The 15,137-nt window shown below is 42.9% G+C and overlaps 3 protein-coding genes across 3 annotated transcripts in view; 2 read left to right on the forward strand and 1 right to left on the reverse strand.

The window, feature by feature from the left end:
• LOC111189973 (CD209 antigen-like protein C) overlaps nt 1-15,137 on the forward strand; it is an 85,231-nt gene that overhangs the window by 33,770 nt on the left and 36,324 nt on the right. The gene's annotated exons all lie outside the window — the stretch shown is intronic.
• LOC111197672 (C-type lectin domain family 4 member M-like) overlaps nt 1-15,137 on the forward strand; it is an 82,667-nt gene that overhangs the window by 1,442 nt on the left and 66,088 nt on the right. The gene's annotated exons all lie outside the window — the stretch shown is intronic.
• LOC111189969 (asialoglycoprotein receptor 1-like) lies at nt 788-11,940 on the reverse strand. The gene is made up of 5 exons (XM_049472088.1): nt 11,714-11,940; nt 10,798-11,121; nt 1,485-1,627; nt 1,290-1,396; nt 788-1,189 (listed from the first exon to the last, which is right to left on the reverse strand). The coding sequence occupies exons 1-5, from the start codon at nt 11,883-11,885 to the stop codon at nt 1,057-1,059; spliced, it is 879 nt and encodes a 292-aa protein (XP_049328045.1). The 5' UTR covers nt 11,886-11,940; the 3' UTR covers nt 788-1,056.

Consider the following 15,137-nt stretch of genomic DNA (forward strand, 5'->3'; position numbering starts at 1 on the left):
TGTTCCAAACACACAACCATACATTATTACCATACATATCAAAGATGGGTACATTTAAATGTCCCATTCCATTGTTTTTTCTTTCATTTAAAATGTTTAATTTTGGTCTAGTATAAATAAATGCCATGCGAGCAGTTTTTTTGTGAAAAAAGTGCTCAGGTGTTTCTATATGTATAACCCTGCTTTAGAACATTGAATTAGGGGTCTCTAAAGAAATACAGGATTTCGGCTCTTGCTTATGAATATTCATACATGCAAACATATCGTCTCTGATTGGCTAACAGCACTGCAGCGGAGAAAGTGCCCTGCCTTCCCCCCCAGTAAATTTTGAAGCTCTAAAACGCTAAAAGTGTTGTCTAAAAAGTTGTCTAATTTTGTCTAAAAGGACAACATATTTCCAGAGATGCAGCCTTAGTTATAAAGATACAGCTCTGAGTGCTAGGTGAAGTTAACCCTTAAACTTCGCTTAACGTCAGACTTTCAGCTCAACTAATGCTACTAAACTTTTACCTCAGACTTGGTGATTCAGTCCTTGGGCAGTTTCACCACGTAACAGAGTCCACTTTATATCATAAAATCCGAATTCTAACATCACCAGCTTTGACCGGTGTTCTGTCGAGTTGTGCTACTTTGTCAAACCGTGCTTCCCTAGTGTTTATTTAAGGTCTCTGTAAAACTCGGAATCAACCGGAGATCCCATGTAAACCTATAGTTACTTAGACTAAGTTGTTCCAAAATTCTATTCAATTCAGTCAACAGAAAAAACTGTCTGTAATGATTCACACTGTTCAGGATACAATTACAAGTTTATTGAACTTTAAAAAAAGAAAAAAGGGAGATAAAAAATCTGTTCAGGATGACGAGTATAGAGTTAAAATGATCAAATAATAAAGTGCAGGCAAAAATCAGCTATCTGTAGCTAAGCAAAAAAATCTAAAATCAGAAAATACAAAATACAAGCACTGCTCATATATATATATATATATATACAGTAAACTTGTCTCACACATTAATCATCACACTCTCTCTCTCTTACACACACAAACCCAAACATGTTCAAACTGTCATCAATATTCTTTTTTCACAAATCCAATTAAACTGACGATTACAGGGATAATCAGCCCAGTTCCATTCATTTATAACACAGTCCTCATCTCCATAAATGTTGGGTTCTCCAGGTAACCAGAACCTATCAGAGAGAAGGAGAGTATGAGAGTGTTTATCAGAGCAGTGAGGAGTGAGAGTCAGTAACTGCATCATGATCAGAGTTCAGTTCAGGAGTCTCTTACCCAGTGATCAGTTCTGATCCGTCCACCCATTTCCAGACCCCCTCTGTTTCACCGTCACTCAGACCAATCCAAACCTTTTGATCTTCTATCAATGTGTTAATGAAGTCCTGTTGAAGTACAATAACTGCTTACACATTTCCAACAATCATGTGATCCAAGACTGTCTCTCTCTCTCTCTCTCTCTCTCTCTCTCACCTGTTCTTCTCTGCTGTTGATCATTAGCAGGTCTGATCCTCTCTCTCTGCAGTCGTCTCTGCTCTCATTCCAGATCTTCTTCTCAGTAGAGACGTAGTAAAGACTGAAGTTGAAGTTGACCCATCCCTCCTCACTGGCTTTTACTGCAAAGCAAATAAAGACAGAAGTTTACACTGCATGTATTGCATCCTTCTTTACACAAACTTAATATAATGAACTACATTGCTCTTTAAAGTACTGGAACAGTGAGGCTGATAACATTGTTAATGCCGTAGACTGAAAACATTTAGGTTTAACATTTAAAGATAAATATGAGACAAAAGGTCAACATTTTGTCTGTGAAGCTGAGAGAAGATGGAAAATAAATCAGAGCTATTTAACAAATATTGGTTATAGCCAGTACAACCGAATGGAATGTACTGAAGAAGAAAGTCGTCACTGGTGTACTAAGTAACAGATGTTGAACAGGCAACTCAAGGCAAATCGCAGCAGTTGATGACAGAAACATTGTGAGTGCTGTAAAGGGCAGGAGTGAAGGTCTAACAGACTGCTTGACAAAAGTAAAAAGGCTTCACCAGAAGAAGAAAAGCTGAAATGTTGATCTTTTTTCTCATATTCAACTTTTAGTGTCAAACCCAAATGTTTTCAGTCTACAGCAGAAATAAAAAGATCGTCGTCACTGTTCCAATAATTTTGGAGGTCACTGTATATCTGCTCGTCCCATTCCATGAAGCTTTGAAGTTTGGAGGTCTGTGTAAAAGTTGGTGATAGCACTGACAGTAGGCTGTGGGTGGAATCTTTGGTATTTCACAACTGGACTTGTTGCACAGGTGCTGCATCCTATCACTGTACCATGATGGAGTCCACTGAGCTCCTAAGAGCGAACCATTCTTCCACTAATGTTAGTAGTAGCAGTCTGTAAGCCTAGGTCATTGATTTTATACACCTATGGCCATTCAGACTTCCAGTACAACTCTGAGATGTGCCATCTGCAGAAATTCTCGGATGACACTGCCATCGTTGGGTGTGTGAAGGGTGGTCAGGAAGAGGAGTGAGAGGGAGATGACTTTGTTGCTTGGTGCCGACTGAACCAACTGCAGTTGATCATATCCAAGACCAAGGAGATGGTGGTGGACTTCCGTAGGTCTGGACTACCCTTGCAGCCAGTCTCCATCGAGGGGGTTGATGTGGAGACAGTGAAGACAAGTACCTTGGTCTGTAGCTGGACAACAAACTGGACTGGTCAACAAATACAGACACCCTGTACAGGAAGGGACAGAGTCGGCTCTATTTCCTGAGGAGACTGCGGACCTTTAACATCTGTAGGAAGCTTCTGCAGATGTTCTACCAATCAATCGTGGCCAGCATTCTCTTCTACGCTGTGGTGTGCTGGGGAGGCAACATGAAGAGGAGAGATGCATCACGGTTGGACAAGCTGGTCAGGAGGGCCGGGGCAGTGGTTGGAATGGAGCTGGACTCTCTGGTCACAATAGCTGAGAGAAGGACTTTGGATAAACTGCTTTCTATCATGAACAATGATAGTCACCCACTTCACACCACCATCATGAAGCAGAGGAGTGTGTTCAGTGGCAGACTGCTGTCACAGAGCTGCACAACAGACAGACTCAGAAAATCCTTCATTCCGAGAGCCATCAGACTCTTTAACTCCTCCCATCGGGGACGGGATGCTGCTGACGACTGAGTTTAATCCAGTCACACCACATGGACATTATTCAACCACTTAATTATTTATGTTAACACTTCCCCAACCTCACTTACATTAAAGTACACTTTACTCATGATTGTGTATTCACATTTTCACATTCTCTTTTTAGAACTGTCTTCTAACGTATGCATATTTATATTATATTATATTTCTATGTCACATCAGTCACTTTCGTAATCGATGTCAATGCACATTGCACTTTACTCTGTTAATTATTTAATTATTTATGACCATTAGCAACATCTACTGCACTGCTCCGTTTACAGGTAGATTCTTACCTTGTATAGTTAGGATTTTTTTTTATAGCCTTATATATTTTCTATTCTTCTGTGTTTTGATTTGTTTGAGTATGTTTCTTATTGTATTGTGTTGTTGCTGCTGGATGCCTAAATTTCCTTCGGGGTAAATAAAGTATCTATCTATCTATCTATCTATCTATCTATCTATCTATCTATCTATCTATCTATCTATCTATCTATCTATCTATCTATCTATCTATTGACGGGATTGGATGAGAGTTCAAAGAAAGAGCAAAAACTTTTGTCTGTATAGTTTATGTATAATTAGCAGCTACTGAACTTCCAAAAAACACAAACGCCACACCTCACCACAGCTCCTCAGCACCAGACCTCACCACAAAAATACCACACCACAGCTCCTCAGCACCAGACCTCACCACAAAAATACCACACCTCACAGGACCAGACCTCACCATAAACACCCCACTACACCAGACCTCAACACAAAAATACCACACCACAGCTCCTAATCACCAGACATATCTATGAACACCACACACCACACCTCACAGCACCAGACCTCACCACAAAAATACCACACCACACCTCACGGCACCAGAACTTACCACAAAAATACCACACCACAGCTCATCAGCACCAGACCTCACCATAAACACCCCACCACACCTCACAGAACCAGATCTTACCAAAAAAATACCACACCACACCTCACAGAACCAGACCTCACCACAAAAATACCACACCCCACAGCACATCAGCACCACACCTCAGCACAAAAATACCACACCACAGCTCATCAGCACCAGATCTCACCACAAAAATACCACACCACAGCTCATCAGCACCAGATCTCACCACGAAAATACCACACCACAGCTCATCAGCACCAGACCTCACCACAAAAATACCACACCACAGCTCATCAGCACCAGACCTCACCACAAAAATACCACACCACAGCTCATCAGCACCAGACCTCACCACAAAAATACCACACCACAGCTCATCAGCACCAGACCTCACCACAAAAATACCACACCACAGCTCATCAGCACCAGACCTCACCACAAAAATACCACACCACAGCTCATCAGCACCAGACCTCACCACAAAAATACCACACCACACAGGACCAGACCTCACCATAAACACCCCACTACACCAGACCTCCCCACAAAAATACCACACCACAGCTCCTAATCACCAGACATCGCCATAAACACCACACACCACACCTCACAGCACCAGACCTCACCACAAAAATACCACACCACAGCTCATCAGCACCAGACCTCATCATAAACACCCCACCACACCTCACAGAACCAGATCTTACCAAACAAATACCACACCACACCTCACAGAACCAGACGTCACCACAAAAATACCACACCCCACAGCTCATCAGCACCACACCTCAGCACAAAAATACCACACCCCACAGCTCATCAGCACCAGACCTCACCATAAACACCCCACCACACCTCACAGAACCAGATCTTACCAAACAAATACCACACCACACCTCACAGAACCAGACCTCACCACAAAAATACCACACCCCACAGCTCATCAGCACCACACCTCAGCACAAAAATACCACACCCCACAGCTCATCAGCACCAGATCTCACCACGAAAATACCACACCACACTTCACAGCACCAGACCTCACAGAACCAAAACCAAGGCTCACCAATAAAACAGCCCAAGGGAACCTTTTTGTGGAACATATTTGACCAATTTATTCTAACTGACCATCACACCAGAATCAGAGAGGCTTCCAAATGTAAGTAATTAGTCACTAACCCAGTTCAGAAAACCTTCTTTGGAGCCTGTCTCTCTCTGCAGTCAGGTTGGTGTTACTGGTCTGTAACTGGTCTCTCTCTGCAGTCAGGTTGGTGTAACTGGTCTGTAACTGGTTCCTCTCTGCAGCCAGGTGGTTGAACTGGATCCACAGCACTGTGATGGCAGTCAGCAGGAGAACACACAGCAGACCCAGACCCACTGCAGCCAGTCTGTAGGGTCTGCTTCCTGCAGAGCGACTCTCTATGAGGAAACACAGATACATGAACTTTACTCATAGAAACAGTATGCAAATTGATCATGAAGTGTTCCTCAGGGAAGTCAGGAAACACCCACACCTGTATAAGTCGTGAGGTGTTATCCAGTGAGTAAGGATGAACACTGATCAGTATGCTATTAGCAAGGTGACATGAATTATGGGAGCTGGAGTGAATCACTCTCCCCAGTAGTCTGAGTGAACTCTCTGTTTATATGCATGCTACAAGTAATCCAATTTGATCCAATCCAATGATGTGCAAGTGTAGTATCGCTTAGTGAACACGTAACCATGACAACAAGCATCACGTGATGACAGCCAACATGAGAGTAGGCAATTCATACAATCATTGTGATACTCTCCATGTCAACATTTTTTATGTTTTCTACAACTGTGGTTTTAATCTGTAATAAATGGATCAGCTGTCATATCGGAAGTTGTAACACAAAGGACCGTCCGTATTTTACACCCAGTGCAAAGCATGTCACTATGCTCATTGCTAAACTAGCCCACAAGAGCAGGATTACAGCAGAAATCACTTTCTACAGAATACATCTCTTTTTTTACTGTTATATTATTTACTCTTTTCATAATTAGTCATGGTACCTGCTTGTTGTGTCTTCAGGATCCTCATCATGTTGGCGTCCTCCATCTCTGTGTTGGTGTCAAGGCCTCTAACAGAGTGTGAACTCTTGTATATAACCACCGTTATCTCGTCTCGATCTGCTCTGTTCAGCTCCTCAAAGTAGATCAGATCCTCATAAACACTCAGAGACATGTCTAATCTCTAAAAGACTGAAACACTGAATTACTGCGTCTCTGTAGGAACACTACAGCACTGCTCGGCTACTTTAACTAAAATAGTGCTGTTCATAAAGGAAGTGTCCAAGTGCCATCAACTCTATACAGTTTCCTGTTTGAGCTGTGTAAAGGTGTGAAAACAGCAGAGCTCTCATGCTCTTTATTAAAGCTGCTCTTATTCTCTCATACACGACTACATTAATGAGATTACAATATAATCTGAGTATAAATTCTTTATGTATGTTTATGTGTTTATATTTCCATGCACGTTTCTGAAAGTCTAGTTCATCCATCACTCCACATTTCTAATGAGTGTTTTATCCACTGTTTCTCACACTGATCAACAGCAGCAGTTTGATTCTCTCTCATAGATGAAGTAGTGATGATTGGGGAGCGAACAGTGGCTGGAGTAGTAAATTGTAGCTGGAGCGGGTGAACGATTCTCTGAGCAGTGGAGTGAGTGAGTGAGTCAGTGAGTCGAAGCGAGTGAACGATTCTCTGAGCGGTGGAGCGAGTGAGTGAGTCAGTGAGTCGGAGCGAGTGAACGATTCTCTGAGCGGTGGAGAGAGTGAGTGAGTCAGTGAGTCGGAGCGAGTGAACGATTCTCTGAGCGGTGGAGAGAGTGAGTGAGTCAGTGAGTGAACGATTCAGAGAATCGGAGCCTTATTTTTAAACTCTGAATTTGTGATAGAGGGTATTTATTACTGCTGTGTCTCTTGTTAAGCCTGTCACTGGTTTATTATAGATCTAATATATTTATTGCAGTGATTAGTGTGTTGGGTCTTCTGTGATTGTAGCTAAAAGGGTTTTTGGTGTAGCGTGTTTGTGTTTTTTTGCTGTGAAGGAGAATACATTTTAGTAAATTTCAGGGCTGGTTTGATTTGGACATTAAGTAAATTTAAATAATTATCTGTACATTTTCTGGTTGTATTAGAAAGCAATTTTTAGCTCTTTTGAGAGAATTGCGGTCCCCCCACCCCCAATTAAGGACGTTTATTGTGGACTTGGACTAATAGCTGGACTAAGGTTTGTGATCTGCATGGGACTTAAAGTGTTGTTTTTTAAACATCCTTTTATTTTTATTTTGTTGGTAATAAAAGGTTTTAAAATGTTTTTCTTCTCTGGCTTTACTGACAACTCAGCTGATCTCCAGGGTTATTTATTTGGTTAATTCATTTATTCCAGAAGAGAACTCTTTCCTTCTTTCTGGGCTGTGACATTAATGTGTTAACAAGGACAATTAATAATTAGTTAAACATTATGTCATAAGAACTGTGAATTACCCTTATTGTAAAGTGATATAAATACTTCTGTATCATTATTTTATGTTTACATAAGTTAGTGAAGGTATCTAATGACAGGGGTGTGGCTTGTGTTTAATTCAGTCAACACAAACTGCTGTCTGTAATGATTCACACTGTTCAGGATACAAGTGCAAGTTTATTAAACTGTAAATCACAAAGAAAGAAATTTCCAAGAATCGTTAACAGGTCAACGTGGGCCCAGAACTCTGGAGATATATATATATATATATATATGCAGTGAAACACACTTTCTCTCACAAAGACACACACAAACATGTTCAAACTGTCATCAATATTCTCTTTTCACAAATCAAATTAAACTGACGATTACAGGGATAATCAGCCCAGTTCAGGTCAATTATAGCACAGTCCTCATTTCTGTCACCGTTGGGTTCTCCAGGTCTCCAGAACCTATCAGAGAGAAGGAGAGTATCAGAGTGTTTATCAGAGCAGTGAGGAGTGAGAGTCAGTAACTGCATCATGATCAGAGTTCAGTTCAGGAGTCTCTTACCCAGTGATCAGTTCTGATCCGTCCACCCATTTCCAGACCCCCTCTGTTTCACCGTCACTCAGACCAATCCAAACCTTCTGATCTTTTCTCAATGTGTTAATGAAGACCTGTTGAAATACAATAACTGCTTACACATTTCCAACAATCATGTGATCTGAGACCGTCTCTCTCTCTCTCTCTCTCTCTCTCTCTCTCCCTCACCTGTTCTTCTCTGCTGTTGATGATCACCAGGTCTGATCCTCTCTTTTTGCAGTCGTTTCTGCTCTCATTCCAGTTCTTCTTCTCAGTAGAGACGTAGTAAAGACTAGAATTGAAGTAGATCCACCCCTCCTCACTGGCGTTTACTGCAAAGCAAATAAAGACGCAGGTTTACACTGCATTTATTGCATCCTTCTTAACACAAACTTATAATGAACTACAGTGCCCTTTAAAGTACTGGAATAGTGAGGCTGATAACATTGTTAATGCTGTAGAATGAAAACATTTAGGTTTATCATTAAAGGATAAATACAAGACAAAAGGTCAACATTTCATCTGTGAAGCTGAGAGAAGATGGAAAATCCATCAGAGCTATTTTAGAAGTATTGTTCATAGCCAGTACAACCAGATGGAATGTACTGAAGAAGAAAGTCGTCACTGGTGTACTAAGTAACAGATGTTGAACAAGGAAAAACACAGCAGTTAATGACAGGAACATTGGTGAATAGGAAGACCAGGCCGAAATGTACCAAGAAGAACAAAGACAAGCCTGTGGACTGATCATGGACTGATGAGACAAAGATTAACCTTTACTAATGTGATGAAAAGATGAAAGCTTGGAGAAAGAAAGGATCTGCTCATCATTCCAAACATACCCGGCATGGGCTTGCATAGCTTCCTTTGGGACGTGTTCATTAAACTTTATTGATGTAAAGTGATCTCATAAGTCTAGAGCAGTGTTTCTCAACCAGGGTGCCGCGGCACCCTGGGGTGCCGTCTGGCTTCATCGGGGGTGCCGTCAAAATATTGCGCCTCACGTGCATATTTCCTTTCCAGAGTCAGCTCGTGTCGGGGTGTGTCCCAATTCACAGGCAGCATACTCTGAAGGATGCGACCCACAGAGGCGGTGTATTACTGCGCAGCTGTGACGCAATCTGTCTTCGAATACAGCCTCTGAAGGATGCAGCCCCTAAATTGGGACACACTGTAAAGTTTTTGTCCCCCCACGCGATGCACGCGCTATTTTATTTCATATTCCGCCAGCAACACCCCTCGTTCTCACCTGAAGTACTGCGCCAGCACCCCCCCCCCACCCCCCCCCCGTCCGTAAACTGGGGTGCCTTGACATCTCGCATATATTTAAAGGGTGCCGTGATAGAAAAAAGGTTGAGAAACGCTGGTCTAGAGAAACCTTTTGTCTGTGAATTTAAAGAAAGATAAAACCACACTGATTGGGAGATCCTTCATGCAGCCTTCATCATACACACCTCACGGCACCAGACCTCACCACAAAAATACCACACCACAACTCATCACCACCAGACCTCACCATAAACAGCCCACCACACCTCAAAGTATCAGACCTCACCACAAAAATACCACACCATAGCTCATCAGCACCACACCTCACCACAAACAACCCACCTCACACCTCACAGCACCAGACCTCACCACAAAAATACCACACCACAGCTCATCAGCACCAGACCTCACCATAAACAGCCCACCACACCTCACAGCACCAGGCCTCACCACAAAAGTACCAGACCACAGCTCATCAGCACCACACCTCACCACAAAAATACCACACCATAGCTCATCAGCACCACACCTCACCACAAACAACCCACCACACACCTCACAGCACCAGACCTCACCACAAAAATACCACACCATAGCTCATCAGCACCAGACCTCACCACGAACAACCCATCACACACCTCACAGCACCAGACCTCACCACAACAATACCACACCACACCTCACAGCACCAGACTTCACCACAAAAATCCCACACCACAGCTCATCAGCACCAGACCTCACCACAAACAGCCCACCACACCTCACAGCACCAGGCCTCACCACAAAAATACCACCTCACAGCTCATCAGCACCAGACCTCACCACCAAAATACCACACCACAGCTCCTCAGCACCAGACCTCACCACACCACACAAATACCACACCACACCAGCACCAGACCTCACCATAAACAGCCCACCACACCTCACAGGACCAGACCTCACCACAAAAATACCACACCACAGCTCATCAGCACCAGACCTCACCACAAAAATACCGCACCACAGCTCATCAGCACCAGACCTCACCACAAAAATACCGCACCACAGCTCATCAGCACCAGATCTCACCACGTAAATACCACACCTCACAGGACCAGACCTCACCATAAACACCCCACTACACCAGACCTCACCACAAAAATACCACACCACAGCTCCTAATCACCAGACATCACCATGAACACCACACACCACACCTCACGGCACCAGAACTTACCACAAAAATACCACACCACAGCTCCTCAGCACCAGACCTCACCACAAACACCACGTTTTTGTGGAACAAATTTTCACCAATTTATTCTAACTGACCATCACACCAGAATCAGAGAGGCTTCAGAGAGGCTGTAAGTAGTTAGTCACTAACCCAGTTCAGAAAACCTTCTTTGGAGCCTGTCTCTCTCTGCAGTCAGGTTGGTGTAACTGGTCTGTAACTGGTCTCTCTCTGCAGTCAGGTTGGTGTTACTGGTCTGTAACTGGTCTCTCTCTGCAGTCAGGTTGGTGTTACTGGTCTGTAACTGGTCTCTCTCTGCAGTCAGGTTGGTGTTACTGGTCTGTAATTGGTCTCTCTCTGCAGTCAGGTGGTTGAACTGGATCCACAGCACTGTGATGGCAGTCAGCAGGAGAACACACAGCAGACCCAGACCCACTGCAGCCAGTCTGTAGCGTCTGCTTCCTGCAGAGAGACTCTCTATGAGGAAACACAGATAAATAAACTTTACTCTTATAAACAGTATTTAAATTGTTCAGGAAATCTTAAATCAGGGGACGTCAGGGAACACTGAGTGTTATTTCATGAGGTTGAACACTGGCCCGTGTGCTCATACTGTAGCAAGGTGACATGAATTATGGGAGTTGGAGTGATGTCTGATAGTGGGTGCAGATGGATGGAACATTCATTTTCTAACACAAAGTGTCCTTTCCTACATCCTGCGCAAAAAATGTTGCGATGCTCATTGCTATCTAACATCTCACCAACAGTCTATTTGCATGCCTGTGCACTTACGAATACATCTACCCTGATGGGCACAGTGGTCTAGAAGTGTGGTGTGCGTAGGTACATTTTGGGTGTATTGCTATCTTGGCAACAGAAAACACAGGTGTGCCACTGACTGATTTGAACCCTCACAAAAGTCAACCATCAGACGTTCATTGCTCTCTTGACAGCACAGGTGCGCCTCACACATCATGATAGAAAATTGTCTTTCCTCTGAGTGAACAGTGTTTACTGAGTTATATTGTAGTTATATAGTATTTACTGTTTTAATAATTAGTAATAGTACCTGCTTGTTGTGTCTTCAGGAACCCCATCATGTTGGTGTCCTCTCCCTCTGTGCTGGGGTCATGACCTCTAATAGCGTCTGCACTCTCATAGATATCCACCACCATCTCCACTTTATCTCCTCTGTTCATCTCCTCAGATCCAATCACGTCATCATAAACACTCAGAGACATGTCTAATCTCTAAAAGACTGAAACACTGAATTACTGCGTCTCTGTAGAAACACTACAGCAGTGCTGCATTGCTCGCCTACTTTAACTAAAATAATGCTGTTAATAAAGGAAGTGCCCAAGTGCCATCAGCTATATACAGTTTCCTGTGGTGGTGGAGGTGTTAAAACAACAGAGCTCTCATGCTCTTTATTAAAGCTGCTTTTAATCTCTCATACACTACTACACTTATGAGATTACAAAATAATCTTAATATAATTTCTTCATGTCTTCATTCTGGTTCTATTAGAAAGCTATTTTTAGCTCTTTTGAGAGAATTGCGGTACCCCCACCCCCAATTAAGGACGTTTATTGTGGATTTGGACTAATAGCTGGACTAAGGTTTGTGATCTGCATGGGACTTAAAGTGTTGTTTTTTAAACATCCTTTTATTTTTATTTTGTTGGTAATAAAAGGTTCTAAAATGTATTTCTTCTTTGTGCTTTACTGACAACTCAGCTGATCTCCGGGGTTATTTATTTGTTTAATTAATTTATTCCAGAAGAGAACTCTTTCCTTCTTTCTGGGCTGTGACATTAATGTGTTAACAAGGACAATTAATAATTAGTTAAACATTATGTCATAAGAACTGTGAATTACCCTTATTGTAAAGTGATATAAATACTTCTGTATCATTATTTTATGTTTACATAAGTTAGTGAATGTATCTAATGACAGGGGTGTGGCTTGTGTTTAATTCAGTCAACACAAACTGCTGTCTGTAATGATTCACACTGTTCAGGATACAAGTGCAAGTTTATTAAACTGTAAATCACAAAGAAAGAAATTTCCAAGAATCGTTAACAGGTCAACGTGGGTCTAGAACTCTGGAGATATATATATATATATGCAGTGAAACACACTTTCTCTCACAAAGACACACACAAACATGTTCAAACTGTCATCAATATTCTCTTTTCACAAATCAAATTAAACTGACGATTACAGGGATAATCAGCCCAGTTCAGGTCAATTATAGCACAGTCCTCATTTCTGTCACCGTTGGGTTCTCCAGGTCTCCAGAACCTATCAGAGAGAAGGAGAGTATCAGAGTGTTTATCAGAGCAGTGAGGAGTGAGAGTCAGTAACTGCATCATGATCAGAGTTCAGTTCAGGAGTCTCTTACCCAGTGATCAGTTCTGATCCGTCCACCCATTTCCAGACCCCCTCTGTTTCAGCGTCACTCAGACCAATCCAAACCCGCTGATCTTTTCTCCATGTGTTAATGAAGACCTGTTGAAGTACAATAACTGCTTACACACTTCCAACAAGCCACTTCACACACTCAAACACACACACATGCACTCATTACACACACATTTAATCATGTGATCTGAGACCGTCTCTCTCTCTCTCTCTCTCTCTCTCTCTTTCTCTCACCTGTTCTTCTCTGCTGTTGATCATTAGCAGGTCTGATCCTCTCTTTTTGCAGTCGTTTCTGCTCTCATTCCAGCTCTTCTTCTCAGTAGAGACGTAGTAAAGACTAGAATTGAAGTAGATCCACCCCTCCTCACTGGCGTTTACTGCAAAGCAAATAAAGACGCAGGTTTACACTGCATTTATTGCATCCTTCTTAACACAAACGTATTATAATGAACTACAGTGCCCTTTAAAGTACTGGAACAGTGAGGCTGATAACATTGTTAATGCTGTAGAATGAAAACATTTGAGTTTATCATTAAAGGATAAATACAAGACAAAAGGTCAACATTTCATCTGTGAAGCTGAGAGAAGATGGAAAATCCATCAGAGCTATTTTAGAAGTATTGTTCATAGCCAGTACAACCAGATGGAATTTACTGAAGAAGAAAGTCGTCACTGGTGTACTAAGTAACAGATGTTAAACAAGGAAAAACACAGCAGTTAATGACAGGAACATTGGTGAATAGGAAGACCAGGCCGAAATGTACCAAGAAGTACAAAGACAAGCCTGTGGACTGATCATGGACTGATGAGACAAAGATTAACCTTTACTAATGTGATGAAAAGACGAAAGCTTGGAGAAAGAAAGGATCTGCTCATCATTCCAAACATACCAGGCATGGGCTTGCATGGCTTCCTCTGAGACGGGTTCATTAATCTTTATTGATGTAAAGTGATCTCATAAGTCTAGAGAAACCTTTTGTCTGTGAATTTAAAGAAAGATAAAACCAAAACTGATTGAGAGAGCCTTCATCATGCAGCCTTCATCATACACACCTCACAGCACCAGACCTCACCACAAAAATACCACACCACAGCTCATCAGCACCAGACCTCACCACAAACAACCCACCTCACACCTCACAGCACCAGACCTCACCACAAAAATACCACACCACAGCTCATCAGCACCAGACCTCACCACAAACAGCCCACCACACCTCACAGCACCAGGCCTCACCACAAAAGTACCACACCATAGCTCATTAGCACCAGACCTCACCATGAAAATACCACACCACAGCTCATCAGCACCACACCTCACCACAAACAACCCATCACACACCTCACAGCACCAGACCTCACCCCAAAAATACCACACCACAGCTCATCAGCACCACACCTCACCACAAACAACCCATCACACACCTCACAGCACCAGACCTCACCCCAAAAATACCACACCACACCTCACAGCACCAGACTTCACCACAAAAATTCCACACCACAGCTCATCAGCACCAGACCTCACCATAAACACCACACCTCACAGCACCAGATCTCACCACGAAAATACCACCTCACAGCTCATCAGCACCAGACCTCACCACCAAAATACCACACCACAGCTCCTCAGCACCAGACCTCACCACAAAAATACCACACCACACCTCACAGCACCAGACCTCACCATAAACAGCCCACCACACCTCACAGGACCAGACCTCACCACAAAAATACCACACCACAGCTCATCAGCACCAGACCTCACCACAAAAATACCGCTCCACAGCTCATCAGCACCAGATCTCACCACAAAAATACCGCACCACAGCTCATCAGCACCAGATGTCACCACGTAAATACCACACCTCACAGGACCAGACCTCACCATAAACACCCCACTACACCAGACCTCACCACAAAAATACCACACCACAGCTCCTAATCACCAGACATATCTATGAACACCACACACCAGACCTCACCACAAAAATACCACACCACACCTCACGGCTTACCAACCTCCTAATTAATCCCAACAAGGGCAGTTACCCCTCCTATTCTTTAGGA

The sequence above is a fragment of the Astyanax mexicanus genome, chromosome 25 (genome assembly GCF_023375975.1).
Source record: "Astyanax mexicanus isolate ESR-SI-001 chromosome 25, AstMex3_surface, whole genome shotgun sequence".
Lineage (NCBI taxonomy): Eukaryota > Metazoa > Chordata > Actinopteri > Characiformes > Acestrorhamphidae > Astyanax > Astyanax mexicanus.

Excerpts from the sequence above, each read along its gene's own strand:
- LOC111189969 (XM_049472088.1), bottom strand. The coding sequence starts at position 11,885 with ATGTCTCTGAGTGTTTATGATGACGTGATTGGATCTGAGGAGATGAAC. Across the intron at positions 1,628-10,797 it reads AAGAAGGTTTTCTGAACTGG|TAAAAGCCAGTGAGGAGGGA; the intron begins GTTAGTGACTAA and ends TTTGCTTTGCAG. Across the intron at positions 1,397-1,484 it reads TCAACAGCAGAGAAGAACAG|GACTTCATTAACACATTGAT; the intron begins GTGAGAGAGAGA and ends GTACTTCAACAG.